The following is a 25,970-nucleotide window of genomic DNA, read 5'->3' as shown; positions in this document are numbered from 1 at the left end:
ATACTAACAATTGTCACGACTATTTCCTCCATATGGGGCTCCTGTTTTTTTTTTTGATTACACATCAAAAAATTCCACAAGGTATGTGGACAGATATGTTTCCTTTTTTTTTTTTACCATCATCACCATTTAAATGTAATTAGCATATGCATATATAATTTTGTGGATGCTATTGTTTAAAAACTGAGCGAACTTATTTTAGGTGAGTCTTTTTTTTCAACTTTTTTTTTAATACTTTAAATTCTGGAGTATGTGTGCATATCTTGCACGATTGTTTCATAGGTATACACAGCCATGGTGGTTTGCTGCCTCCATCCCCCGTCACCTACATTAGTTATTTCTCCTAATATTATCCCTCCCCAATCTTCCCACACCCTGCTATCCCTCCCCTAGCCCCCCACCCCCCAACAGACTCCAGTGTGTGATGTTCTCCTCCATGTCCATGTGTTCTCATTGTTCAATACCCACTTATGAGTGAGAACATGAGGTGTTTGGTTTTCTGTTCTTGTGTCAGTTTGCTGAGAATGATCGTTTCCAGATTCATCCATGTCCTTGCAAAGGACATGAACTCATCCTTTTTTATGGCTGCATAGAATTCCATGGTGTATATGTGCCACATTTTCTTTATCCAGTCTATCATTGATGGGCATCTGGGTTGGTTCCAAGTCTTTGCTATTGTAAACAGTGCTGTAATGAACATATGTGTGCATGTGTCTTTATAATAGAATGATTTATGATCCTTTGGATATATACTTAGTAATGGGATTGCTGAATCAAATGGTATTTCTATTTCTAGATCCTTGAGGAATCACCTCACTGTCTTCCACAATGGTTGAACTAATTTACACTCCCACCAACAGTGTAAAAGTGTTCCTATTTCTCCACATCCTCTCCAGCATCTGTCTCCAGATTTTTTAATAATCGCCATTCTAACTGGCGTGAGATGGTATCTCAATGTGGTTTTGATTTGCATTTCTCCAATGACCAGTGATGATAAGCACTTTTTCATATGTTTGTTGGCTACATAAATGTCTTCTTTTGAGAAGTATCTGTTCATATTCTTTGCCCACTTTTTGATAGGGTCGTTTGTTTTTTTCTTGTAAATTTGTTTTAGTTCTTTGTAGATTCTGGATATTATCCCTTTGTCAGATGGGTAGCTTGCAAAAAATTTTTCGCATTCTGTTGGTTGCTGGTTCACTCTCATGATTGTTTCTTTTGCTGTGCAGAAGCTCTTAAGTTTAATTAGATCCCATTTGTCTATTTTGGCTTTTGTTGCTATTGCTTTTCGTGTTAAAGTCATGAAGTCCTTGCCTACGCCTATGTCCTTAATGGCATTGCCTAGGTTTTCTTCCAGGGTTTTTATGGTGTTAGGTCTTAGGTTTAGATCTTTAATCCATTAGATGAGTCATTTTAAATAATAATACTGAGTAAAGAAAAGTGGGTCCGGGTGCAGTGGCTCACACCTGTAATACCAGCACTTTGGGAGGCCGAGGCGGGTGGATCACTTGAGGTCGGGAGTTTGAGACCAGCCTAGCCAACATGGGGTGAAACCCCATCTCTACTAAAAATACAAAATTAGCCGGGCATGGTGGCAGGTGCCTGTAATCCCAGCTACTCGGGAGGCCGAGGCAGGAGAACTGCTTGAACCGGGGAGGTGGAGGTTGCCGTGGGCCGAGATCGCACCATCACACCCCAGCTTGGGGGACAAGAGCAAGACTTTGTCTCAAAAAAAAAAAAACTGCCCTGAGTTGTGGGATATAGATACATACACACACATCTCAAGGAGAAAGAGGAAGGGTTCACAATTGTAGGCCCTTTTTAGTAAATGCTCTGAAAAGGGAATAGGGCTATATTGCCAGTGTTGTCAGGGGATGCGGTGCTCTGATTGGCCAGTCCTAGGCCCCTCACCTCCCTGAAGCCATGAGGAAGCTGGTTTCCAAAGGGAACGCCAGCTTGTTTTTTTACCTGGATAAAAGAGAGTGAATGCTGGCTGGGCAGAAACCCCAGACTCTTACAGCATAATGGCTATTAACTGCATTGTAAATATTTGCTTTTTGCCTATCAGTGGTGTCCTGGCCTAGGTCATCATGCTAGCAGAGGCCTTCAGACCAACCGTAAAGGAAGCACGTTAGCAAATGCTAATAAGAAATAACTGTGTCACCTGACGATGACTATTATTGACAACTCATGGGTGAACCTTAGCCCTGGGTGGAACCTGAACCTCTCTGGGAGGGAAAAGCATGAGCTTCTGAGTCAGACAAATCTGAGTTCAAGTCTGGACACTCCATTTCACTCACTTGCCCTTCATCCATTTATTCACTAAAAAGAAAACATGTCGGCTGGCGCGGTGGCTCATGCCCGTAATCCCAGCACTCTGGGAGGCTGAGGCAGGCAGATCACTTGAGCCCAGTGGTTCGAGACCAGCCTGGATAATACAGTGAGACCCTGTCTCTACAAAAAAATGTTAAAGTGAGCTGGGAGTGATAGTTCAGACCCAATGAGTGAAATTTAACCAGAGAAAGCTGAACTGGTTCTCAGGTATGATTATGAGAGTGACCTGGGCTTTGCATATGGCAGTAAAGGCTGGAAAGGCTGCTGAGAAAATTGGAACCAGGAACTGACCAAGGAGAAATAAACAGATTTCCAGAGATTGCTCAGGGTCTGCTTGAAGTTGGGCACATGGATTGAAAGTGGTTCCAAGACGGAAGGACAAGTCCCAGCTACTCAGGAGACCGAGGCAGGATTATTGCTTGAATCCAGAAGGTTGAGACTGCAGAGAGCTATGATTGTGCCACTGCACTCCAGCCTGGCTGATAGAGTGAGACCCCATCTCAAAAAAAAAAAAAAATGTATTGAGCTCTTGTTACGTGCAAGGCACTGTTCTAGTCACCAGGGGCACAGCCGCACACCAGATTAACACCCCTACCCTCCTGGATCTGACGTTCAAGTTGGAGAGGTGAGACTAAGGAGGAGAGACAGATAACACAAGTGAACAAAGAAATCATCTAAGAGAGCGGCAAATGATGTCAAGAAGAAAACGAAACAGTGTGGCTTGCTAGCAAACAGCTGGGGGCCTGAGTTGCAGCAGGCATTAGGAAAGGCCTTTTTGAGGAGGTGATGTGTGTGAATTAAGCCAGAATAATGAGATACAGTCGGCTTTGAGATTACATGAATAAGGTTCTAAGAAAAGGGAAGAGCGTGTGCAAAGGCCCTGAGCTGGCGCCCTCCAAAAACTGGCAGAAAGCCCCTGTGAACGGCTGTGTGACGGTAGGCGAGTTACTCAGCACCTGTGCACCACTGGAAAATGAGGACGCTCGTATCTACTCCTCGAGGTTAGTAGGAGGATTCAATTAGGCAGTGCTATTACAGGGCTAATGCTGTGCCCGGCATATAGTAGGTGTTGAGTAAACACCAGCGATTGGTTAGAGCAATATAATTATTAATTTGAGGAGGAAAGAACGGGCCTGGGGAGTGAGAAGGGTGAGGAAAAAGGAGCTAGTTAGTGTAGTGTGGTTATCCTTCTAGAATCTAAAATTCAGGATATAGTCTGAGCAAGGTCCTGATACTGGGATTCTGAACACGCCTCCAGGACATCTTAGATGTCAAATTATAATTAGCACTGACTTCATAGTGACTGACATTCACCGAGCACCTACTATGTGACTAGGCACAATGCCAACCACCTTGTGTCCACGGTCCCCTCTGACTCTGGGGCAGACACTATTATTAACACCTTCATTTTGTTTTAAATTTTCTTAGCAGAACAATTTATTAATGAATATGCAATACAGTGTCTCCCCACAATCTTTCCAGAAATGACAAGGCAGGGAGTGAATACTTCTTTTTGGCTTCTCTGGAAATTTTTAATGTACACATGAAATAAACATTTTCTTCTTACAGAGGAAGAAAGCTGTGGTTCAGAGTCCAGGAGAGAACCCAGGAGGCCAGCAGAAGGCCCCGTCACCTCCTACCAGGTGACCTTTGGCCATTCCTTGCCTTTGATGTGAATGATCGGGCGATGCTGCTCCTCCCTCCATCTCCCGGCAGGGGTTGTAGGGTGAGGGAATGAGAGCAAAACCTCAGGGCCTCCTCCCCAGAAACCCTGTCCCAGTCTGGTCCCCACCCACCGCCACCACTGACCCAGTGCTAGAGAAGGATGTGGCTGGAGGTGACTTCCCAGCCAACTCAAAAAGTCACATGGGGACATGGCCAGGGTGGGCGTGGTCATTGTGGCCGGGGTCCTGCAGGGCGGGGCCGAGGCTGCAGACGCAACTGCGCAGGCCTATAAAGACCCCACGTGTGACGAAGAGACCTTCTTTGCACAGTCCCTGGACAGAATTCGAGATGAGAAGTCCTCTGGACGTCAGCTCCGGCCACACCCCTGCCTGGAGGAAGCTGCTTTTAACAGGTGCGTTGGAGACAGCGGCTCCACCACGGGGAGGGACGAGGAGGAGAGAGTCTCTGTCCAAATCCAAGTCGCCCCACTCAGAGCTTCGACCCTGGGCAGTTTGAGGCCCAAGAAGCTCAGGTTCCCAACTTATGGGAACTCTTGAAGGCCACCCCGCCGCAAGAGATGATCCTATTGGCTTCTTTTAGGAAGAAGGGAAGTGAGGCACAAGGAGGGGACCAGGTCACCTATCCGAGATCTCAGGGCTGGCAAGGAGCAGGATCAGAATTCAGGACCCCCTTCCACCAGGTGCCCTGTCTCACCCCGGCAATCCACAACCTAGTAATAATCAATATAAGTAATAACAATAATAAAATAATAACAGCCGTAATAGCAGGTCGCCGTGACTGAATAGGTCTGCATGCCAGCCCGCTGGCATTGTTTGTTTGTTTGTTTGTGACAAGGCCTTGCTCTGTTGTCCAGGCTGGAGTGCAGTGGCATGACGGTGGCTTATTGCAGCTTCCACCTGCTGGGCTCAAGCCATTGTCCTGCCTCAGTGTCCTGTGGAGCTGGGACCACAGGTATGCCACCGAACCCAGCTATATATATATTTTTTCTCTTTAGTAGAGATGAGGTCTTACTATGTTGCCCAGGCTAGTCTTGAACTCCTGGGCTCAAGCGATCCTCCTGCCTCAGCCTCCCCAAGTGTCAGGATTACAGGTGTGAGCCACTGTGCCCAGGCTGTCAGCCCGTTCTAAGTGCTATCATGTAGTAACATTTAACTGTTATAACAACCCTTTGAGATCAGGGCTGGATGATCCCTATGTCACAGAAGGGGAAACTGAGGTTCAGAGAGGCCATGTGCCCTCTCCGGGTCGCACACATGGAAGTAGCAGAATGAAGATTTGAAGGCAGGTGGGCTGGCTTCCCAGACAACACTTGCCAGAGACCACACACACCTGCCTCTCAGACAGTGACTGAATTACTTCCTGTTCCAGGTCTTAAAAGTTCAGTTCTGTGTAATTTTAAAACCCCAAAGTCCACCCAGTTCAAAGCTTTGCTGTGTCCCCAGCTCAGGCCTGTGTCACACTGGAAGGAGGAAAGGGACATGGTGGGCCTCTTCCCTGTTTCATCAGAGCTGTTGTCTGAGGCTTCTCTCAGGGCGGAGGGTGGAGGGCAGAGGGAGGAAGGAAAGAAAAGCAGGTGGGAAAGCTTCTCCTTGGCTGCTGTTGTTGTAAGTCGGAAAAAGGGCCATGCTGTGTGCTGCTGGATCTTGCTGGGGTGGGGGCAGAGAGGGTGGGGCACTTTGGGAATTGGCTATGCCACTGGATAAAATAGCAACCAGCTTTTAGAAAGTTGTTTTTCAAGGCCGGGTGCGGTGGCTCAAGCCTGTGATCCCAGCACTTTGGGAGGCCCAGGCGGGCAGATCACGAGGTCAAGAGATCGACACCATCCTGGCCAACATGGTGAAACCCTGTCTCTTCTTTTTTTTTTTTGAGACGGAGTCTCGCTCTTGTTACCTAGGCTGGAGTGCAATGGCGCGATCTCGGCTCACTGCAACCTCCGCCTCCTGGGTTCAGGCAATTCTCCTGCCTCAGCCTCCTGAGTAGCTGGGATTACAGGCATGCGCCACCGTGCCCAGCTAATTTTTTGCATTTTTAGTAGAGATGGGGTTTCACTATGTTGACCTCGTGATCCACCTGCCTCAGCCTCCCAAAGTGTTGGGATTACAGGCGTGAGCCACTGCGCCTGGCGAAACCCTGTCTCTACTAAAAAAACAGAAATTAGCTGAGTGTGTTGGCATACACCTGTAGTCCCAGCCACTTGGGAGGCTGAGGCAGGAGAATCACTGGAACCCAGGAGATGGAGGCTGCAGTGAGCCAAGATCACACCACCATATTCCAGCCTGGCAACAGAGCAAGAGTCCGTCAAGAAAGAGAGAAAGAGAGGGCCGGGCGCGGTGGCTCACGCCTGTAATCCCAGCACTTTGGGAGGCCGAGGTGGGTGGATCATGAGGTCAAGCGATCGAGACCATCCTAGTTAACATGGTGAAACCTCGTCTCTACTAAAAATACAAAAAATTAGCTGGGCACGGTGGTGCGTGTCTGTAATCCCAGCTACTCAGGAGGCTGAGGTAGGAGAATTGCCTGAACCCAGGAGGCGGAGGTTGCAGTGAGCCGAGATCGCGCCGTTGCACTCCAGCCTGGGTAACGAGCGAAACTCTGTCTCCAAAAAAAAAAAAGAAAGAGAGAAAGAGAGACACAGAGAGAGGAAGGAAGGGAGAGAGGGAGGGAGAAAGAGAGAAAGAAGGGGAGGGAAGGAAGGAAGGAAGAAAGAAAGGAAGAAAGAGGTTTGCAAAGTGATGGGGGGAGCTTACAAAACATTATCCAAAGGAACACAAAGCAACTGTGCGACAAACTTCAACTCTGTAAACACAACATGCTCTCTTGATAACAGCAGGTGCCTGGAGAGTGTGACCAGGACAAGCTCAGGGGTGGAGGTCAAAGGGAGATTTGGCTTTAGATGGGTCTGCTTTTTTTTTTTTCCTAAGTAGAAACACTTGTGTGATTAAAAATTCATTTTAAAAATTATGAAAAACCTTCAAAGAAAATATACTCCCCAAATGGTTATCTGAGTATTAGGCTTAAGGATTTGATTTACTGCTTTTTATTTTACATTCCAAATTATTCTATAATGAGGAGCAGAAGTTGTTTCTGTGATGTCTTGTAAGAATTGCTGAATATAACTACTTTTTCTGTAAAAGAAATAGAAACAATAAGAAGCATAAAGCTTGAAAAAAATAGTAAAAGTTTCCAAAACATAGTGTTTATCTCTAGGTGTCTAAGTTTTATGCTATAAAAATGGATTTATATATATATATATATATGTATGTATGTATGTATATGAGTATGTATGAGTAATACCATATATAGAGAGAGAGAGAGGGAGGGAGAAAAGGAGAGAGAGAGAGAGAAGGAAGAAAGGTCTTGCTCTGTCACCCAGGCTGGAGTGCAGTGGTGGGATCATAGCTCACTGCGACCTCGAACTCCTGGGCTCAAGGGATCTTCCCACCTCAGCCTCCTTCCTAAGTAGCTGGGACTGCAGGCACATGCAACATGCCCAGCTAATTTTTTATTTTTGTAGAGACAAGGCCTCACTCTGTTGCCCAGGCTAGTCTTGAACTCCTGACTCAAGTAATCCTCCAGCCTTGGCCCCTCAAAGTGCTAGGATTACAGGTGCGAGCCAACGCACTGGCCTACTCTTATATTAAAAAAAAAAAAATTAGGCTGGGCTCGGTGGCTCACACCTGTAATCCCAGCACTTTGGGAGGCTGAGGCGGGCAGATCACGAGGTCAAGAGATTGAGACCATCCTGGCCAACATGGTGAAACCCCATCTCTACTAAAAATACAAAATGTAGCTGGGCATGATGGTGCATGCCCGTAGTCCCAGCTACTCAGGAGGCTGAGGCAGGAGACTGGCTTGAACACGGGAGGCAGAGATGACAGTGAGGGGAGATCGTGCCATTGCACTCCAGCCTGGGCAATAAGAGCGAAACTCCACGTCAAAAAAAAAAACAACAATCCATCAGGAGTGAAAGGATTAGGGTGTGGTGCCTAAGAGAGGCAAGGTTTCTTTTTGGGGTGATGAAAATGTTCGAAAATTGACTGTGTTGATGGTTGCACAATTCTTTGAGTATACTAAAAGCTCTTGAATTGTACACTTCTGAGTAAATTATTGGCTAAGAAAGTAGATTTTTGCTCTCATGAGCTGGTATTAAAAAAAGGAAAAAAAAGTAGATTTTATGTGTTCTCACCACAAAAAAAATAAGTACATGAAGTAATGCACATGTTAATTCGCTCAATTAACATATTAATTAGCTCAATTCCACAAAGTACTCGTATTTTAAAACATCACATTGTACAACATAAATATACACAATTTGTATTTGTTAGTTTTTAAAAGAAAAAATAGAGGCAAGGTTATAACTTCATCAGAGTGGCCAGAACAAATATTATGTCATCCTTTTAAAATGTTCCCTTCACACTGATTTATAATCCATGCCTATAATCCCAGCACTTTCAGAGGCTGAGGTGAGAGAATCACTTAAGGCCAGAGATTCACTAAGGCCAGCCTGAGCAACATAGCAAGACCCCCATATCTACAAAAAAGGTTTAAAAATTGGCTGAGCATGGTGGTGTGCCCCTAAAATCCCAGAGACTTGAGAAGCTGAGGTGGGAGGATTGCTTGAACCCAGGAGTTCAAGGCTGCAGCGAGCTATGATCACACCACTGCACTCCAACCTTGGCTACAGAGTGAGACCTTGTTTGAAAAAACAAAAGAAAGAGATGGAAGGAAGGAAGGAGGGAGGGAGGGAAGAAAGGAAGGAAGGAAGGAAGGAAGGAAGCTCACACCAGCTGCTGACTTGGAGATTAACTCAATGGAGGTGGGACGTGGGCAATGAGTGACCCCCACAACTCCCAGCTCTCCACTATGACTCTGAATCTAAGACTCAAACTTGCTTTCCCTTAGTTTCTTTCTCTGTAAAACAGACCAGCACCAACTTCTGAGTTGTTGAGGGGCTCAATGAGGTATCCTGGTCAGGATACCAAGTTGGAAGGGCTTGGCATGGTCCCTGGCACTCAGCCTCAGCCAGCATGCAGTGTCAGCCAATCACCCAAAGCTGCTTCTGAGACCTCACACCCGCTTCCAGAGCCCAGTGTGTTTGTATCTGGTGATGAGCTCCTGGGAGTGGGTATCTCCAGCCACCACATCTCATTCGTTTAACCAAGAAGAAAGCTGATGTTTTAACATGCATTCTGTAAATGGGTATTTCTGATCCTTAAAAGTTACCATCTGTTATATTGCTTTTTTAAGAGAGCTTTAAAATAAGTGATTACATTTATCAAATAAATGAACCATTATTTATTTCATCAGTCCCCTATTGTTGAAGAGTTGGGTATTTCCAATCTTTTGCTATTGTAAACAGGGTGTGGTAACACTATGTACTGGTCATTTTGTTCTGGGAAAGTCTATCTATAGAATGCGTCCCTGACATTTAATTAGAGGGTCAAAGGATACAAGAATTTGTCATTTTGAAAGACTTTACCAGATTGCCCTCTGCAGGGCATGTACCAGCAAAGTATAGGCATTCCTGTTGCCCTCAGCATCACCAACACAAGTCATCAGCAAACTTTTGGATCTTTGCTGAAAAGGTTATCTCGGTTTGTTTTCATTTACATTTCTCTTACTATGAGTGGAATTGAGCATCCTCCCTACGTTGAGAGATAGTTCAGTTTTCTTTTCTATGAACTGCCTATTCATATGCTATGTGTATTTTTCTGTTGGGTTGCTGATATTTTCTTATTAATTTCCAGGAGCTTTTATATATTAGTGAAATGAGCTCTTTGTCTGTGACATCAGTTAGAATGAGTTTCTCCTGGTCGTCGTTCTTTTGACTTTGTGAGTGATGGGGATTTTTTTAACCTTTCAGGTGTTTTGGGTTTTTTTTCATTTTACATCAATTTTTTTTTAGTCTTTTATGGCTAGAGCTTGTATTCCCACCACACCATTCTGGTGGGAGAAAGAAGAGCAGGTTGGGTAACTGCGTGGGATCTGGAACCAACTCCAGGGGTTCAACTCCAAGTTCCAAGCAATATGGAAACTGAATGAGAGGACGTGAGAGAAACTCAGGCAGGAGTTGGGCAGGATAGTTTAGTGGCTGAGAATTTTGACTGCCTGCATGGGGATCACGGTTCTGCTGTTTACCACCTATGACATCCTGGGAAAATGTTTTAGATTCTCTTAGCCTCTGCTTCCTCATCTGTTAATGGGGTACCACAGTCGTATCAGTCAGGGTTGAGGCAAGAAACAGTTGGTCTACTCTAAGGGAGTGGTAAGGAGAGTTTAAGACAGGGACTGTTTGCAGCAGAGGTGTAGGTGAGGGATAGGAAGAACATGGGATAATGCAGCACCCAGGGCCTAGCAACAGCAGGGAGCTATTACCTCCCTCAGGCTGGAAGCCATAAGGAGAAAAGCAGATCCCAGAACCGGAAGACATCAGTAGTGTATGGAGAGGGCCACTCAGCAGGAGCTGTGGGCTGGAACAGAAGGACCCAGCCAACTGTGGGACTACTCCCTTCAAGCTCACTCCCCTGCTGCCCTCTCTTCTGCCAATGCACCACTGACAGAAATGAACCAGCAGCAAAAGGCAAGGGGACCCCAGCAACACAGCTCAGGGAAGTCAGCCTTTCAGGCAGCAGAGTGGAGCAGAGAAGGGTAGAAAACCACTTTTTGCAACATCCAGTGTAATACCACTGTATGCTTCATAGGGTCAAGGAGAGGAACCAGTGAGGTGATACACAACCAGCACTTAGAACACAGTCAGGCTTGTGGTGGGTGCTAGTGAGTGTTCTCTGTGACGGTTCTCCTCTACTTCTATCATTATTGTCACTGTCATCGTCAGCTCTCGATGCCCCACACTCACTCTCAGCGGCTTGGGAACGGTCACCGGCAGGGACAGCATTTCGCCTTTGGTCTCACTTGCCCCCCTTGTCTCCCCCTTCCCTGCTCCTCCAAGGCATCCTGCTCACATCCTGCACCTGCTCTGCCTTCTCGGAGCTGCCCTTCTCGACACAGCTGAACACCTGGACCGAAGGAGCCAGTGCCCACCTTCCTGTCCCCGGAAGCCTCGATGGCATTCTCACCACGTCTTGGTTCCGAGGGCATGATGCCCAGCCAGCAGCCATGATATTCTCCCCGGAGGGCCTCCCAGGACCTGCTCACACTGGCCGGGAGATGCTGCGCACCCAAGGCAGCCTGGTCATTCGAAACGTGACGGCTCAGGACTCTGGCAGCTACACCGTCGTGCTAGAAACCAGCAGGGGGCGCAGGAGTGCGATGGAGCAGATCCATGTCAAGAGTGAGTGGGGCCCCACCGTGGGAGGGACTGACTTCTCAGAAAGCAGACCCACTGGACCCTAGAAGAGCCCACCAGGACACATTCTGTGCTAGTTATCAATCGCTCCCCAACAGATCACCCCAAAACTTAACATATCAATCACTTATCTAGCTGGATAGTTCTTGTGGTCAGCTGTTGGGGTGTCTGGGTGTTGGCTGGTCCAGAATGGCCTCCTTCATGTGCCTGGCTATGGCCTGGCTGGTGGCTGGAGTGATGGGGGTGAGTGGGCCACAGAGCCTCCCGTCCTCCAGCCGGCTGTCCTGGGCTTGTTCACTCAGCAATGAAAGAGGAACAAGATGTGAGGCTGCAAAACTCCTTCAGGCCCAGGCTGGAAACTGACTGCCATCACTTCCGCCACCTTCTATTGACCAAAGCAAGTTACATGGCCAGCCCAGCTTCAACAGGAGGAAAATAGGTCCCACCTCTTAAGGAGAGGAGTTATAATATGTTGTAGCTATTTTTTGTCATTGACATTGTGTTAGGTTGTTCTTGCATTGCTGTAAAGACATACCTAAGACTGGGTTATTTATTTTATTTTTTTTAAAGAGGTTTAATTGGCTCATGGTTTCACAGGTGGAAGCATGGTGCCAGCATCTGCTCAGCTTCCGGGGAGTCCCCAGGGAGCTTTTACTCATAGCGGAAGGCAAAGGAAGAGCAGGTGTCTCTTGTGGTGAGAACAGGAGCAAGAGAGTCAGAGGGGAATCAGATCTCACGAGAACTCACTACCATGAGGACAGCACCAAGCCATGAGAGCTCCGCCCCTGTGGCCCAAACACCTTTACCCACGTGTGCTTGGCTCATAGCAAGGGCCCAATCCATGGTCAGGTGCAGTGGCTCACACCTGTAATCCCAGCACCTTGGGAGGCCGAGGCGGGTGGATCACCTGAGATCAGGAGTTCAAAACCAGCCTGGCCAACATGGTGAAACCCCATCTCTACTAAAAATACAAAAATCAGCCGGGCGTGGTGGTGGGTGCCTGTAATCCCAGCTATAGGGAGGCAGAGGCAGGAGAATCGCTTGAACCCAGGAGGGGTATTTTCCTTAGGAATCCACATGGCTCCTTCCTCTGCTTCTTCAGGACTCTGCTCAAACATTAGCTCCTCAAAGAGGCCCTCCTTGACCTGCCTTACCTGAAACGGGCTTACCCCACCCCTAGTCCAACCCCACAGCCCTCTGCAGTTTTCCTCACAGCACTTACCACCACCATATGTATTTATTGGTCTGTTTGTTGACTCTCTCGTCACTCAATCATAAGTTTCATGAGGGCAGTGACTGCGTCTGTTTCATTGCTGCTGAGCCCCCGAGCCCTGGAGCCTCAGAGTTCTAGATTTGGTTCACCCAGATCCAGAGCCAAGGATTTAAGGTCAGGTAGTCTGTTTGGGAGGTGCAAGGAACTGGAGAATGAGGAAATTAGGCCGAGAAGGCAGGAAATAATAAGAGCTATGTTCCCGACCTGGTTACTGTGGGCAGCTAGAGCACAGTCCCACTGGGGAAGTCAGGGCCCTGGTGTGGAACGACTCTGCAGAGTTATCCCACGTGGCGGCGAGGGATCTGGGGTATTTACACACCAACCTGTGCCCAGCATTGTGGAAGGCTGCTCCCGGGTGTGCTCATTCCCACTCCAGCCTGCTGCCTCCGTGGGCAGAGTAGGCTTTGGCCACCAGTGAAGACCCTCAGGCAACAGAATGCAGGTGCTGGCCACCGGAAGTGGGAAGGGGAAGGGGTTAGATTGCGGACACTGGACACAGACTGGGCTCTTCAAACACATTATTGGATGAATGAATGAATGAACACATGAAAGAATGAACGTCTCTATGGTGGGCAGAAGACATACCCAGCTTTTCTGAGAGGTCTCCGCTCTTGTGGCCTTGTTCCCTGTTTGCACAGACAGCTTCCCACTACCGCAACTGAAGACATTCCCAGAGGCTTTCCAGGGCGTCATCCAGACTGAGCTCAACTATTCTGTGATCCTGCAGTGGATGGTGATAATGGACCCTGAGCCCGTGGTGAGCTGGACCCTCAATGGGGTGCCCTGTGGGATAGGGGAGAGGCTGTTCATCCGGCGGTTGTCCATGGAGCAGTTGGGCACCTATATGTGCACAGCCACAAACAGCAAGGAACAGCTGGTCTCTGCGCCTGTGACCATCTCACTGCCAAGTGAGTCCCCCACCCCACCCCACCCAAGAGCCCTGCACCCTCTCCAGCCTGGGGCAGCCTTGCTGATTCCATTTAGCCACCTTCTATGAGCAGCCCCTGTGAGACCCTTTATAGGCAAATGTCATTCCAATGTTTCATCCACCTGGTGGGCTATGGATTATTAGGCCACTTTCTTCCTCCTCCTCCTCCTCCTCCTCCTTCTCCTCATTTTCCTTATCCCCCTTCTCCTTCTTCTTCTTCTTCTTCCTCTTGAGACAGAGTCCTGCTCCATTGCCCAGGCTGGAGTGCAGTGGCACGATCTCAACTCACTGCAAGCCCTGCCTCCCAGGTTTAAGTGATTCTCATGCCTCAGCCTCCTGAGTAGCTGGGATTACAGGCGTGTGCCACCACACCTGGCCTAGTTTTGTATATTTAGGAGAGACGGGGTTTCACTGTGTTGGCCAGACTGGTGTCGAACTCTTGGGCTTGAGTGATTCGCCCACCTTGGCCTCCCAAATTGCTGGGATTACAGAAGTGAGCCACCATGCCCAGCCAATTAGGCCATTTTCAGATGACAGGCTCAAAGAGGTTAACTACAATGAAAGCCCAGCTCAGGATCTGGACCAGGCTACCTGGGTCCTTGGCTCCATCCATTTGCTGGCTACGTGAACATGGGAAGCCTCTTCGCCTCTCTGAGTCTCAGCACATACCTGCAAAAAATGCAGATCATAGTCTAAGAAGTGGGTCAGGCACAGTGGCTCACACCTGTAACCCCAACACTTTGGGGAGGCTGAGGCGGGAGGCTCACTCGAGCCCAGGAGTTAGAGACCATCCTGGTCAACATTGTGAAACCCCGTCTCTACTAATACAAAAAAATTAGCTGGGCATGGTGGCGCGTGCCTGTAATCCCAGCTACTCAGGAGGCTGAGGCAGGAGAATTGCCTGAACCCAGGAGGCGGAGGTTGCGGTGAGCCGAGATCGCGCCATTGCACTCCAGCCTGGGTAACAAGAGCGAAACTCCGTCTCCAAAAAAAAAAAAAAAAAAAAGAACTAAAAAATTAATTAGGCATGGTGGCACCACCTGTAGTCCCAGCTATTTGGGAGGCTGTGATGGGAGGATCGGTTGAGCCCAGGAGTTTAAGGCTGCAGTGAGTTGTGATCGCACCACTGCACTCCAGCCTGAGTGACAGAGGAAGACTCTGTCTCCAAAAATAAAAAAATCATCATCATCTAAGGAGTGGTTCAAAGCAATGGCTTTGGAATTTGAATCCCTGGCTGTGTGACTCTGAGCCAGTGTCTTGACTTCTCTGTGCCTCAGTTTCCTCATCCATAACACTGGGAAGATAATAGTGCCTACCCCAGAGTGTAGTTGTGAGCATTCAATGAGATAAGCAGGTGAATAGCTTGAAACAATAATGCCTAGCACTACTGAACACTAGTGGGTGCTCAGTAACCGTGAGCCAATATCACTGTTGCAATTAGCATTGTCATTATTAATTGTAACTATTACCATATGCAGTAGGTGTATGGAGACCTGGGTGGCAATCAAACTGACAGCAGGTTGTTGGGATCAGAGAAATGGTTTGGGACCCGGTCAAAACTTAGTTCAGTCCCTGTTCCCATGCCTTCCTGGCTGGGTAACTTAGGGCAAGTCACTTCCCCTCTCTGAGCCCCAGTTTCCTCATGTGTATAATGGGGGTAATCCTATATACCTCTGCAGGGTTGTTGGAAGAAACACAGGCCGGGTGTGGTGGCTCACTCCTGTAATCTCAGCACTTTGGGAGGCCGAGGCAGGCGGATCACCTGAGATTCAGGAGTTCGAGACCAGCCTGACCAACATGGAGAAACCCCGTCTCTACTAAAAACACAAAAAATTAGCGCAGGCCATTTGGAGGTCGAAGCGGGTGGATCACTTGAGGCTAGGAGTTCGAGACCAGCCTGGCCAACATAGTGAAACCCCGTCTTTATTAAAAATACAAAAATTAGCTGGACATGGTGGCATACACCTGTAATCCCAGCTACCGGGGTGGCTGAGACACAAGAATTACTGGAACCCAGGAGGTGGAAGTTGCAATTAGCCAAGATTGTGCCACTCTACTCCAGCCTGGGCAACAGAGTGAGACTCTGTCTCAAAAAAAAAAAAAAAAAAAAGAATTATGAATTATGCAATCCAAGGGAGAGAAATGGCATAAATGCATTCCAGAGAGAGAGTGCAGCATGGACAGGCCTGGAGGCAAGAGAGAAAGAAAAGAGTGAGCTTGGGAAATTGAGTGGAGTGCAGGGTGGCAGGGCTATAAAGGCAGGGCAATGAGAGATGAGGCTGGCCAGGCGGCAGGGCCCTGAAGGCTGACGTGAGGAACTGACTTCTGCTCCAGGGTGCCGGGGAGCCATAGCAGGGTTCTGAGCAGGGGAGGAACAGGGTCAGGTGTGAGCTTTAGAAAGATCCTCCTGGCTTCCAGGTGGAAGGAAGGTGGGTGGGCGCTGGACTGGGGCAGGAGAGCAGGGAGGAGAGGGGGCTGGAGAGCTGGAGGATGAAAGAGAAGGATGGATTGAAGAGACACTTGGGAGGGGGAGTGGCGGGAGGGAGGGGAGCGCAGGGAGGGTGGGCAGATGGCTCCTCCAATCTCACTCCTCCTTGGTCCACTGAAGCCAACGTGCAGCCCACAGAACCAGAGCCCATGGAGCCAGACCCCACTCTGTCCCTGTCCGGAAGCGCTGCCATTTCGCTCATCGTGGCTGGAATCCTGGGAGCTGGGGTGCTGATTGGAGGCTTGTGTTTCACCATCATCCAGAGCCTAAGGTACTTCCATCCCTCACCCCACTGCACTGGGCAACATCCACTCAGCCCCCATGAGGCACTGAGCTGGCCCAACAAGGAAACAGAGATGAAACCAACAGCCCCATCAAGGAGGGTGACAGGGACCCCTGAGGAGCCCGTCTGACTCATTGGTTTCCAAAATGGGAGCACAGCAACAAAGAGATAGAAGAGGACGCTAGAGCTGGGCTGCCTGGGTTCAAGTCCCAGCTCCGTAACTTACTATCAGTGAGGCTGTGGGCAAGCCACTTCCCTTCTCTGTGCCTCAGTTTGCCCATCCGCAAAATGGTGATGATAATAATAGCCCCTGACTCTGGGTTGTTGTGAGTGAATATTTCTTCTCTTTTTTTTTTTTGAGACAGAGTCTCACTCTGTCACCCAGGCTGGAAATGGCACCATCTCGGCTCACTGCAACCTCTGCCTCCTGGGTTCAAGCGATTCTCCTGCCTCAGCCTCCTGAGTAGCTTGGATTACAGGTGTATGCCACCACGCTGGCTAATTTTTGTATTTTTAGTAGAGATGGGGTTTCTCCATGTTGGTCAGGCTGTTCTCGAACTCCTGATCTCATGATCTGCCAGCCTCAGCCTCCCAAAAGGGGTTAGATTGCGGACACTGGGCACAGACTGGGCTCTTCAAACACTGGGATTACAGCTGGGATTACAGGTGTGAGCCACCATGCCCAGCCAGTGACCGAATATTTCTAAGAAACTTAAAGCAGTGCCTGGAATGTGGTAAGCACTATGTTCGTCCCTTCTACACATATCTGCAGAGTGACCAGGCACTGAGGATACCAAGGGAAGAAACTGCGGAAAGTGCCTGCTCTCATGGAACTTGCATCCTGGTCGCAGACACCATCAGGAAACACAGTGAACAAACACAGTATACCGGATGGGCCAATATACGATCTATATTTCTATATATAGGATATTGGATCGCTTGAACCTGGGAGGCGGAGGTTGCAGTCAACCAAGATAGCACCCATGCACTCTGGCCTTGGAGACAGAGTGAGACTTTGTCTCCAAAAAAGAAAAATAGAAAAAAAAAAAAAGCCAGCAATATGAGTATACCTCCTTCCAAGGATAGGAGTGAGGACTAAGTAAAATGGTGGGAGTCATGAGCTGTGAACCGTGTCTGGAACGTGGTGAGCCTTCAGTAAACCTCAGCCATATGATGAAGATGATTGTATTAATTTTCTCCAGCTGCTGTAACAAAATGCCACAGACTGAGGGGCTTAAACAACAGAAATGTATTTTCTCACAGTTCTGGAGGCTGGAAGTCCCAGATTAAGGTGGAAGCCACTTTGATGTCCCTGGGTGCCCCTCTCTGTGGCTTGCAGAAGGCCACCTTCTCGCTGTGTCCTCACGTGGCCTTTCCTCTGCGCTCATCCCTGCTATCTCTTCCTCTTCTTATGAGGACACCAGTCTTAGTGGATCCAGGCCCCACGCTTATGGCCTCATTTAACTTTGTTATGCCTGAAGAATTGGTCACACTGGAGGGCTAGGACTACATATTAATTTGGGGAGTGGATAATAATGCAGTTAATAATGGTTTCTCTCTGTCTCTCTCTCTCCACTGCAGACGGAGAACATCCAGCCGCAACGTGGGCAACTCTCCCGTCAGCTGAAGAGGTAACACCAGGAAGGGTGTGAAGGAAATCCTAGGTTTGGGAACAGAATGAGGTTCCTGGGCAGAGACTCCATATGTGACTTCCTCCCTGCTGGTTCCCTGGCCATTTGTCTGTGAGATGTTCCCCTCCTGTGGAAAGCTCCGGGAGGTGCTTTTCCCTCCTTTTGCCAACTGCCAGCACCCCATCTGCCCAGCTCAGCACATGCCTGGAAGCCGCCTAAACAAGCAGTTTATATTTCATAAACCCCTTGGGCTGCCTGCAAAAGAAACTCACTAAAGTAGCTCAGGAAAAAACAAAATGAACAGTTTAATATGAGGATTTATGAAATTTTCCAGCAATCCATAGGTGTGTAACAGACTGCCTCCCATCTGCTGTGTAACACTGCCTCCCCAAAACTTAGTGGCTTCAAACAACAGCCATTTATTTAGCTTGCAATTTCATGGGTCATCCATTTGGGCTGGCCTCAGCTGCACAGTTCTTCTGTTCTCTGCAGGGCTCGCTTCTGCATCTGGGCTCAGTTGGCAGATTGCCCAGGGGCTATCTGGACTAGGATAGCCTCATAGCTGGGACAACTGGCCTCTCCTCTACACTGTCTCTCATCCTCCAGCAGGGTGACCCAAGCTTGTTCACAAGGCAGAGACAGGATTCCAAGAGGAAGAGCAGAAACTACAAGGCCCCTCAAGTCTCAATCTCAAAATTGGCATGCCATCACTTCTGCCACAGAAGGGACGAAAGTCACGTGGCTAGCCAAATTCAAGGGGTGGGGAAGTTGATTCCGCCTCTTACTAGGAAGGGAAAAATCCGTGGCCTGTTTTGCAATGTACCAATAAATGTGGAAGTACACCGCTCTCTTTCCCAGCCTCCCCCACCCACACACTTCACCCCTACCCCAAGCCCTTACAAGTCTTTTCTCCCTACACGTGGAATTCATAGTTCTGTCTCTCTCTCTCTGCAGGTGGGCACTTTGTGCTTCTCTATCCACTTGGAAAAAGCCTCCATCCCATAGCTTCCAAGTCCACAACATCTCTGTTCAAGGGAGCAACCCGCTTAACCAGACTTCCTTACCCTGTTTCTGAAACACCTGAAGAAAGCATCTGATGGGTTGACCCGGTGTCATCCGTGGTCCCATCGCTGTGACACATTGTGCAAGCAAAGCACCAGGGGCTCATCCCTGTCTGTGGAAGCACAGTGCTTAGAAGACAGGTGGGAGGTTTTACCTGGGAAATTGCCCAGACCCCAAAATATGTCTATTACACATGCTGCTCTTTTTTTTCTTTTTGCTCTTTTTCAAAAAGAACCAAAACATAAATAAAAACACCACCACGTCTGAGTGGTTTCTCATGAAGCCTCTTCCTGAGAAGTGGGGAGATGGTTCCCAGAAATCCATGGCGTGTTTGCAAATAAGATCAGCCTTTGAGCTTGGCATTGCTCACGTTTAATACCCCTCCAGCAGAGGATCCCGACAGATGGCAGGCACAGAGCACCGAAGTGTGGATGAAACTCCTCTGGGGATACAGCTCACCTCTGAGGAACATTCAGTGCTTCTGTGACTAACACAACCACCTAAACAGCATTATGCTTAGCAGTAATAGTAGCGGACCTGAGTCCACGTCTTGTGTGTTGAGCACTCTCCATGTGCCAGCCATTGACTATTCACCTTGTGATTAATGCGTCATAGCCGACCGGGCGCAGGGGCTCACACCTGTAATCCCTCTACTTTGGGAGGCCAAGGCGGGTGGATCACCTGAGGTCAGGAGTTTCAGACCAGCCTGGCTAACATAGTGAAACCCTATCTCTACTAAAAACACAAAAATCAGCCGGACGTGGAGGCACATGTCTATAATCCCAGCTACTCGGGAGGCTGAGGCAGGAGAATCACTTGAACCCAGGAGGCAGAGGTTTCAGTGAGCCAAGATCATGGCCACTGCACTCCAGCCTGGGCAACGGAGCGAGACTCTGTCTCGAAAAAAAAAAAAAAAATTAAGAGACATTAGCCAGGTGTGGTGGCTCATGCCTGTAATCCCAGCATTTTGGAAGGCCAAGGCAGGTGGATCATTTGGGGTCAGGAATTCAAGACCAGCATGGCAGCATGGTGAAACTCCATCTCTAATAAAAATACAAAAATTAGCAGGGTGTGGTAGTGGGCACCTGTAGTCCCAGGTACTTGGGAGGCTGAGGCATGAGAATAGCTTGAACCCAAGAGGCAGAGGTTGCAGTGAGCAGAGATCACGCCACTGCACTCTTGCTCGAGAGACAAGACTCTGTCTCAAAACAAAAAGTAAGAGATGTAACATAAGAAAATTGAGGGCTGGGCACAGTGGCTCATGCCTGTAATCCCAGCACTTTGGGAGGCTGAGGCGGGTAGATCACCTGAAGTCAGGAGTTCGAGACCAGCCTGGCCAACATGGCGAAACTCTGTCTTTACTAAAAATACAAAAATTAGCCAGATGTGATGGCAGGTGCCTGTGATACCAGCTACTGAAGAGGTTGAGGCAGGAGAATATCCTGAACCCGGGAGGTGGAGGTTGCAGTGTGCCAAGACTGCACCACTGCACTCCAGCCTGGGCAATAGAGCAAGAGTCTGTCTCAAGAAAGAGAGAGAGAGAGACAGAGACAGAGAGAAAGGAAAGGAAGGAAGAAAGAAAGGAAAGAAAGGAAAAAGGAAAGAAAGGAAAAAGAAAAGGAAAGAAGGAAAGAAAGAAAATTGAGAAGCCCACAGCTGGCACCTGTTCTGGTTAATCTGTAACTAAGTAGATATCACATATTTGCATCTAAATAGAACACAAAAACAAAGAAAAATTAATTTCTTCTGTCTTCAAGTGTTACTGATCTCAACCCAGACCCCAGGAGGAGCAGGCTCTTGAGTCTCACACAAGACAGAATTCAGGGCAAATCACAGCATGCTGTGACGTTAAAATAGCTTATTAGAGGCTATTCTATTACAGAGCAGGATGTCCTCAGAAAGAAAGAGGAGGAACGCCCCCACCTCAAATACAACGCTTGCTTATAGAGGATAACAGAGCTAAGGATGATGTTTTTTGTTTTTGTTTTTTGAGACGATCTTGCTCTGTCACCCAGGCTGAAGTGCAGTGGTGCAGTCTCAGCTCATCGCAGCCCCAACCTCCCAGGCTCAAGCAATCCTCCCAGCTCCACCTCCAGAGTAGGTGGGATCGTAGCTGTAGGCACGTGCCACCATGCCAGGCTACTTTTTGTATTTTTTGTAGAAACAGAGTTTTGCCACATTGCCCAGGCTAGTTTCAAACTCCTGGGCTCAAGCGATCTGCCTGCCTCGGCCTCCCAAAGTGCTGAGATTACAGGCCTGAGCCACCACGCTGGGCCAAATAATGTTCTTACATGCTTTATTACAAAGGCTTGTGATCAGCTTGTGACAGGTTTTTAGCATTGTTATTCTTTTGTGTAACTATTAATTTCAGCAAGAATTTATGGATATGCTATTACCTTTCAAGCAAAACCTAGTCTTTTTTTTTTTTTTTTTTTTTTGATACGAAGTTTCCCTCTGTTGCCAAAGCTGGAGTTCAGTGGCGCCATCTCGGCTCACTGCAACCTCCACCTGCTGGGTTCAAGTGATTCTCCTGCCTCAGCCTCCTGAGTAGCTGGGACTACAGGCACCCGCCACCACGCCTGGCTAATTTTGTTTGTTTGTTTGTTTGTTTTGTTTTGTTTTAGTTGAGACAGGGTTTCACTATGTTGGCCAGGCTGGTCTTGAACTCCTGACCTCATGATCCACCTGCCTTGGCCTCCCAAAGTGCTGGGATTACAGGCATGAGCCACCACGCTCAGCCCAAGCAAAACCTATTCTTAATCTAGCAGTGTGTTTTGTGCTTAAGGTATCATGACACCAAGACATTTCTTTAAGTTCTTGGTCTTGTTTAGTGAGTAAGTACCATTAACTTGTTCCTTCAGTGATAAATATCTTGGGACCAAGAGTGTTCAACTTCCTGGGAATGTAACTCAGAAGATTTTTTCTTACTCGGCCTTTATTTAAGATGGAGCCACCCTGGTTTGGATGTCTCTGGCACAGATATTCTCTGCCTCCCTGGCAGCCATATGTGCCATGATGTATTGATGCAGGGCAGGATCTTGGCTTTGCTTGGGAAAGAATCCAAGAGCAAGCCAGTAGCAGAAGAAAACAGCTTTGACCGGGCACAGTGGCTCACGCCTGTAATCTCAGCACTTATGAGAGGCTGAGGTGGGAGGATTACTTGAGCCCATGAGTTCATGACCAGCCTGGGCAACATAGTGAGACCCCATCTCTACAAAAAACAAAAAAAAGAAGAAAACAGCTGTATTGAGGTGGCTGTGTTACAGCTCTGTGACTGTTCCCGCAGAGCAGAGATACCCTGTAAGCAGCTCAGGGGCAGTTTTTGCAATCATATTTAAATCCACTGTACTGACATGCTAATTAAGGGGTGGGTTATTGAGAAATTTTGGCGGGATGAGGTAGCTCACGCCTGTAATCCCAGCACTTCGGGAGGCTGAGGTGGGTGGATCACCTGAGGTCAGGAGTTCGAGACCAGCCTGGCCAACATGGTGAAAACTCGTCTCTACTAAAAATACAAAAAATTAGCCAGGCGTGGTGGTAAGTGCCTATAGTTCCAGCTATGTGGGAGACTGAGACACGAGAATCACTTGAACCTGGGAGGCAGAGGTTGCAGTGAACCAAGATCATACCACTGCACTTCAGCCTGAGCCACACAGCAAGACTCTGTCCCAAAAAAATTTTTTTAAAAATTTTTTTAAAAGAGCAGCCAGGTCTCCAGAGTGATATTTACCAGGCATTGCACCAAAGAGCTTTAATGCATCATCCTCATTTATTTCTCTGAACCCTAGAAAGCAGGTGCTATTATTAGCTACATTTTACAGATGGGGAAATTGATTAGTCACTTCCTAGTATGACTTACGCAACCTTGGCCCTGCTGCCTTGAAACTCACAGCCTGGAGGCAGGAGAATCACTTGAACCCGGAAGGCGGAGATTGCAGTGAGCCAAGATCACCCACTGCACTTCAGCCTGGCAACAGAGCAAGACTCTGTCTCAAGAAAAAAGAAACTCACAGCCTGGTAAGTGACACAGACCCCCCGTCCCTACAGAATGGCAGACTCAGAGTGGGCAGGACTGGAACACACAAGCTTAGAGGGCTGGGGAGACCAAAGGAGGCATTGCCCAGCCCAGGAGTCCAGGAGGGCTTCCTGGAGGAAGGGGTGGCTCAACTGATCTGAAATATGAGTAACAATTAATCAGATGAAGAATGGTTGCGGGGGGGCGGGGAACGTTCTGGCCAGAGGGCCCAGCAAGTTCTAATGCCTGAAGGTGAGAACACATGGTTTGTTTAGAGTGGCTGCCAGGGTTCCACTGGCTGGTGGGGAAAGGGAAAGAGGAAGTGACGTTGGAGCTGTCCTTAAAAGCCAGAGGCCTCAGGATTTAGTCATCCAGCCTCAAGAACGTGAACACTGTCCTGACAACAGTACCTGCAACAGGGTGTCACTCCACGTAGTCATCTGTGGTAGCAGCGGACTCTGAGGGCAGGTTTCATTTCCTTCCTTGGGCATTGAAAGAGCCAGAGATCGGTGGCTCACACCTGTAATCCCAGCACTTTGGGAGGTGGAGGCGGGTGGATCACAAGGTCAGGAGTTCGAGACCAGCCTGGCCAATATGGTGAAACCCTGTCTCTACTAAAAATACAAAAATTAGCTAGGCATGGTGGTGCGCGCCTGTAGTCCCAGCTACTCAGGAGGCTGAGGCAGGAGAATCACTTGAACCCAGGAGGTGGAGGTTGCAGTGAGATGAGATTGGCCACTGTACTCCAGCCTGGAGAGCAAGACTCTTTCTCACAAAAAAAAAGAAAGAAAGAAAGAAAAAGAGCCAGAGATGTGGAGGGAGAGAAAGAAGGAAAACCACCATGGTGAGGCACCACTACACTCCAGGTAGATGTGGGCACGGTGCGGGGACGGGAGGGAAATGAGAGAGGGGACGTGCTTGTCCATGACAGCGGGCTATTGGGGAAGGACCGGCAAGCTTATATTTCCAGGGTTTTCTTTTCCAGCTCTTTCATGCGTATCCTCAGAGTACAGAAGATGAAAGCTTTGCCCTGCCAAAACCACCAACCCCATTCTCTATCTCTCACCACAGTGGCGCCATAAAGAGGGCAGGACATGAGTTACGCAGCCTTGGACCAGCTGCTGTGAAACTTCCAGCCTGGTAGGTGACACAGACTCGTCCCTAGAGAATGACAAACTCACTACCATTTTCTTGTTGTTTTGTTTTGTTTTTTTGAGACAGAGTCTCGCTCTGTTGCCCAGGCTGGAGTGCAGTGGCATGATCTTAGCACTGCATCCTCCGCCTCCCAGGTTCAAGCGATTCTCCTGCCTCAGCCTCCTGAGTAGCTGGGACTACTACAGGTGCCCTGTAGGTGGGCACCACCATGCCAGGCTAATTTTTATATTTTTAGTAGAGATGGGGTTTCACCATGTTGGCCAGGATAGTCTCATTCTCTTGACCTCGTGATCCGCCTGTCTTGGCCTCCCGAAGGGAGGCCAAGTGATTACACCTGTAATCACACCTGGGATTACAGGTGTGAGCCACCGTGCCCGGCCATCACTACCATTTTCTGTGTGAGGAACATGAGATTTAGCTCTGATGTGGCCTCTGCCCTGCATAAAACTCTATACTGCCTGTGGCAGTAGTTCCTAATCAGGAGTGCCCAGCAAAGTAATAAGGCACCCCTGATTAGAAGTAAGTTAGCGGCTCACTGCGGCCTCTAACTCCTGGACTCAAACAGTCCTCTCACCTCAGCCTCCCAAAGTGCTGAGATTTCAGGTCTGAGCCATCGTGCCGTGCCATGCCCACCCTTTTCAGATGAAGAATCGTAAGTCCCAGGAGACGTGAATAATAATTGCTGCCATTTGTTCAGCAGTTAAATAAATAACTTTTTAAACCACATAAGTTTTTTTTTTTTAGACAGAATCTCACTCTGTCACCCAGACTGGAATGCAGTGGTGTGATCTTGGCTAACTGCAATCTCCGCCTCCTCGGCTCAAGTGATTCAGCCTCCCAAGTAGCTGGGATTACAGGCGTGAGCCACCACGCCCAGCTACATACAATTTGTTTCTGAATAACTTACTTAATTATCACCACATGTTTTTAAAAGCCCCTATTTTGTGGATGAGAAAAAAGAGGCAAGCGAAGCAATACTGGTTGCTTAAGAATCCCAGCTACCAATGGGTGGAAGCAGAATTTGAACCAAGGGAGTCTCTGGAGCCCTCGTCCCCAGTCTCCTCCTCTCGCTCTCCGGGTCTTTCTCCCTTTCTTCCCTGCTCCCAGGCCTCCTACATCACACCCTTCTGGACAAAGCTTCACATCTGACATTTCTCTTTTTGGGGTGGACAGAGTCTCACTCTATCATGCAGGCTGGTGTGCAGTGATGCAATCATCACTCACTGCAGCCTCAAACTCCGGGGCTTGAGGGATCCTCCAACCTCACCCTCCCAAGTAGCTGTGACTACAGGCATGTGCCACCCACCTGGCTCATTTTTAAATTTTTTGTAGAGATGGTGGGGGGGGGGGTCTCACTGTGTTGCCCAGGCTGGTCTCAAACACCTGGCCTCCAGCAATCTTCCCACCTCAGCCTCCCAAAGTGCTAGGATTACAGGCATGAACCGCAATGCCCAGCTGCACATCTGAAATTTTTAAACTTTCAATCACTGCCATGAGCATTCCTGGGTAGAAGCCACTCCACGCCCTTACTTTGCTGGCCTGGGGGCTGGACAACAATTTGGCAATATCATCTAAACCAGGAATGCATGCCCTTTGACCCAGCAAGTCTGTTTCTGGGAATAAATATGACAGACACTGTCACATACATGGGAAATGCCATGGACATGATGACCCAGGGAAGCATAGACTGCAAATACAAAAGGGCTGGAAACACCCAAAAAGGCCCATCCCCTGAGGACAGTTTCAAAAGTGACTCTGCAGTCACGCAATGTCCTACTACACATCTGTGAATGAATGAATGAATGAGGTAGC

The 25,970-nt window shown here is 48.4% G+C and overlaps 1 protein-coding gene across 9 annotated transcripts in view; it reads left to right on the top strand.

The window, feature by feature from the left end:
• IGSF23 (immunoglobulin superfamily member 23) overlaps positions 1-25,970 on the top strand; it is a 75,352-nt gene that overhangs the window by 46,378 nt on the left and 3,004 nt on the right. For 2 of the 9 annotated variants that reach the window (XR_010344253.1, XR_010344252.1), the window contains exons 2-9: positions 3,901-3,974; positions 4,326-4,408; positions 10,967-11,308; positions 13,235-13,504; positions 16,144-16,283; positions 17,877-17,926; positions 22,881-23,005; positions 24,075-24,143. Coding sequence is in view for 7 of the 9 variants with exons in the window: in XM_012446564.2 (XP_012301987.2) it covers positions 4,345-4,408; positions 10,967-11,308; positions 13,235-13,504; positions 16,144-16,283; positions 17,877-17,926; positions 18,881-19,001 (987 nt within the window). In the remaining 2 variants the exon portion in view is untranslated. Of the gene's footprint in view, positions 1-3,900; positions 3,975-4,325; positions 4,409-10,966; positions 11,309-13,234; positions 13,505-16,132; positions 16,284-17,876; positions 17,927-18,880; positions 19,256-22,880; positions 23,555-24,074; positions 24,144-25,970 lie in introns of those variants that run through there. The other 7 variants (XM_012446564.2, XM_012446565.2, XM_064381190.1 and 4 more) reach the window with 6 other exon arrangements.

The sequence above is a fragment of the Aotus nancymaae genome, unplaced genomic scaffold (genome assembly GCF_030222135.1).
Source record: "Aotus nancymaae isolate 86718 unplaced genomic scaffold, 86718_ANA_hifiasm-v0.15.2.pri h1tg000028l, whole genome shotgun sequence".
NCBI classification, from domain to species: Eukaryota; Metazoa; Chordata; class Mammalia; order Primates; family Aotidae; genus Aotus; species Aotus nancymaae.
The sequence above is the reverse complement of the archived record's forward strand: the minus strand, read 5'-3'. Positions and strand labels throughout refer to the sequence as shown.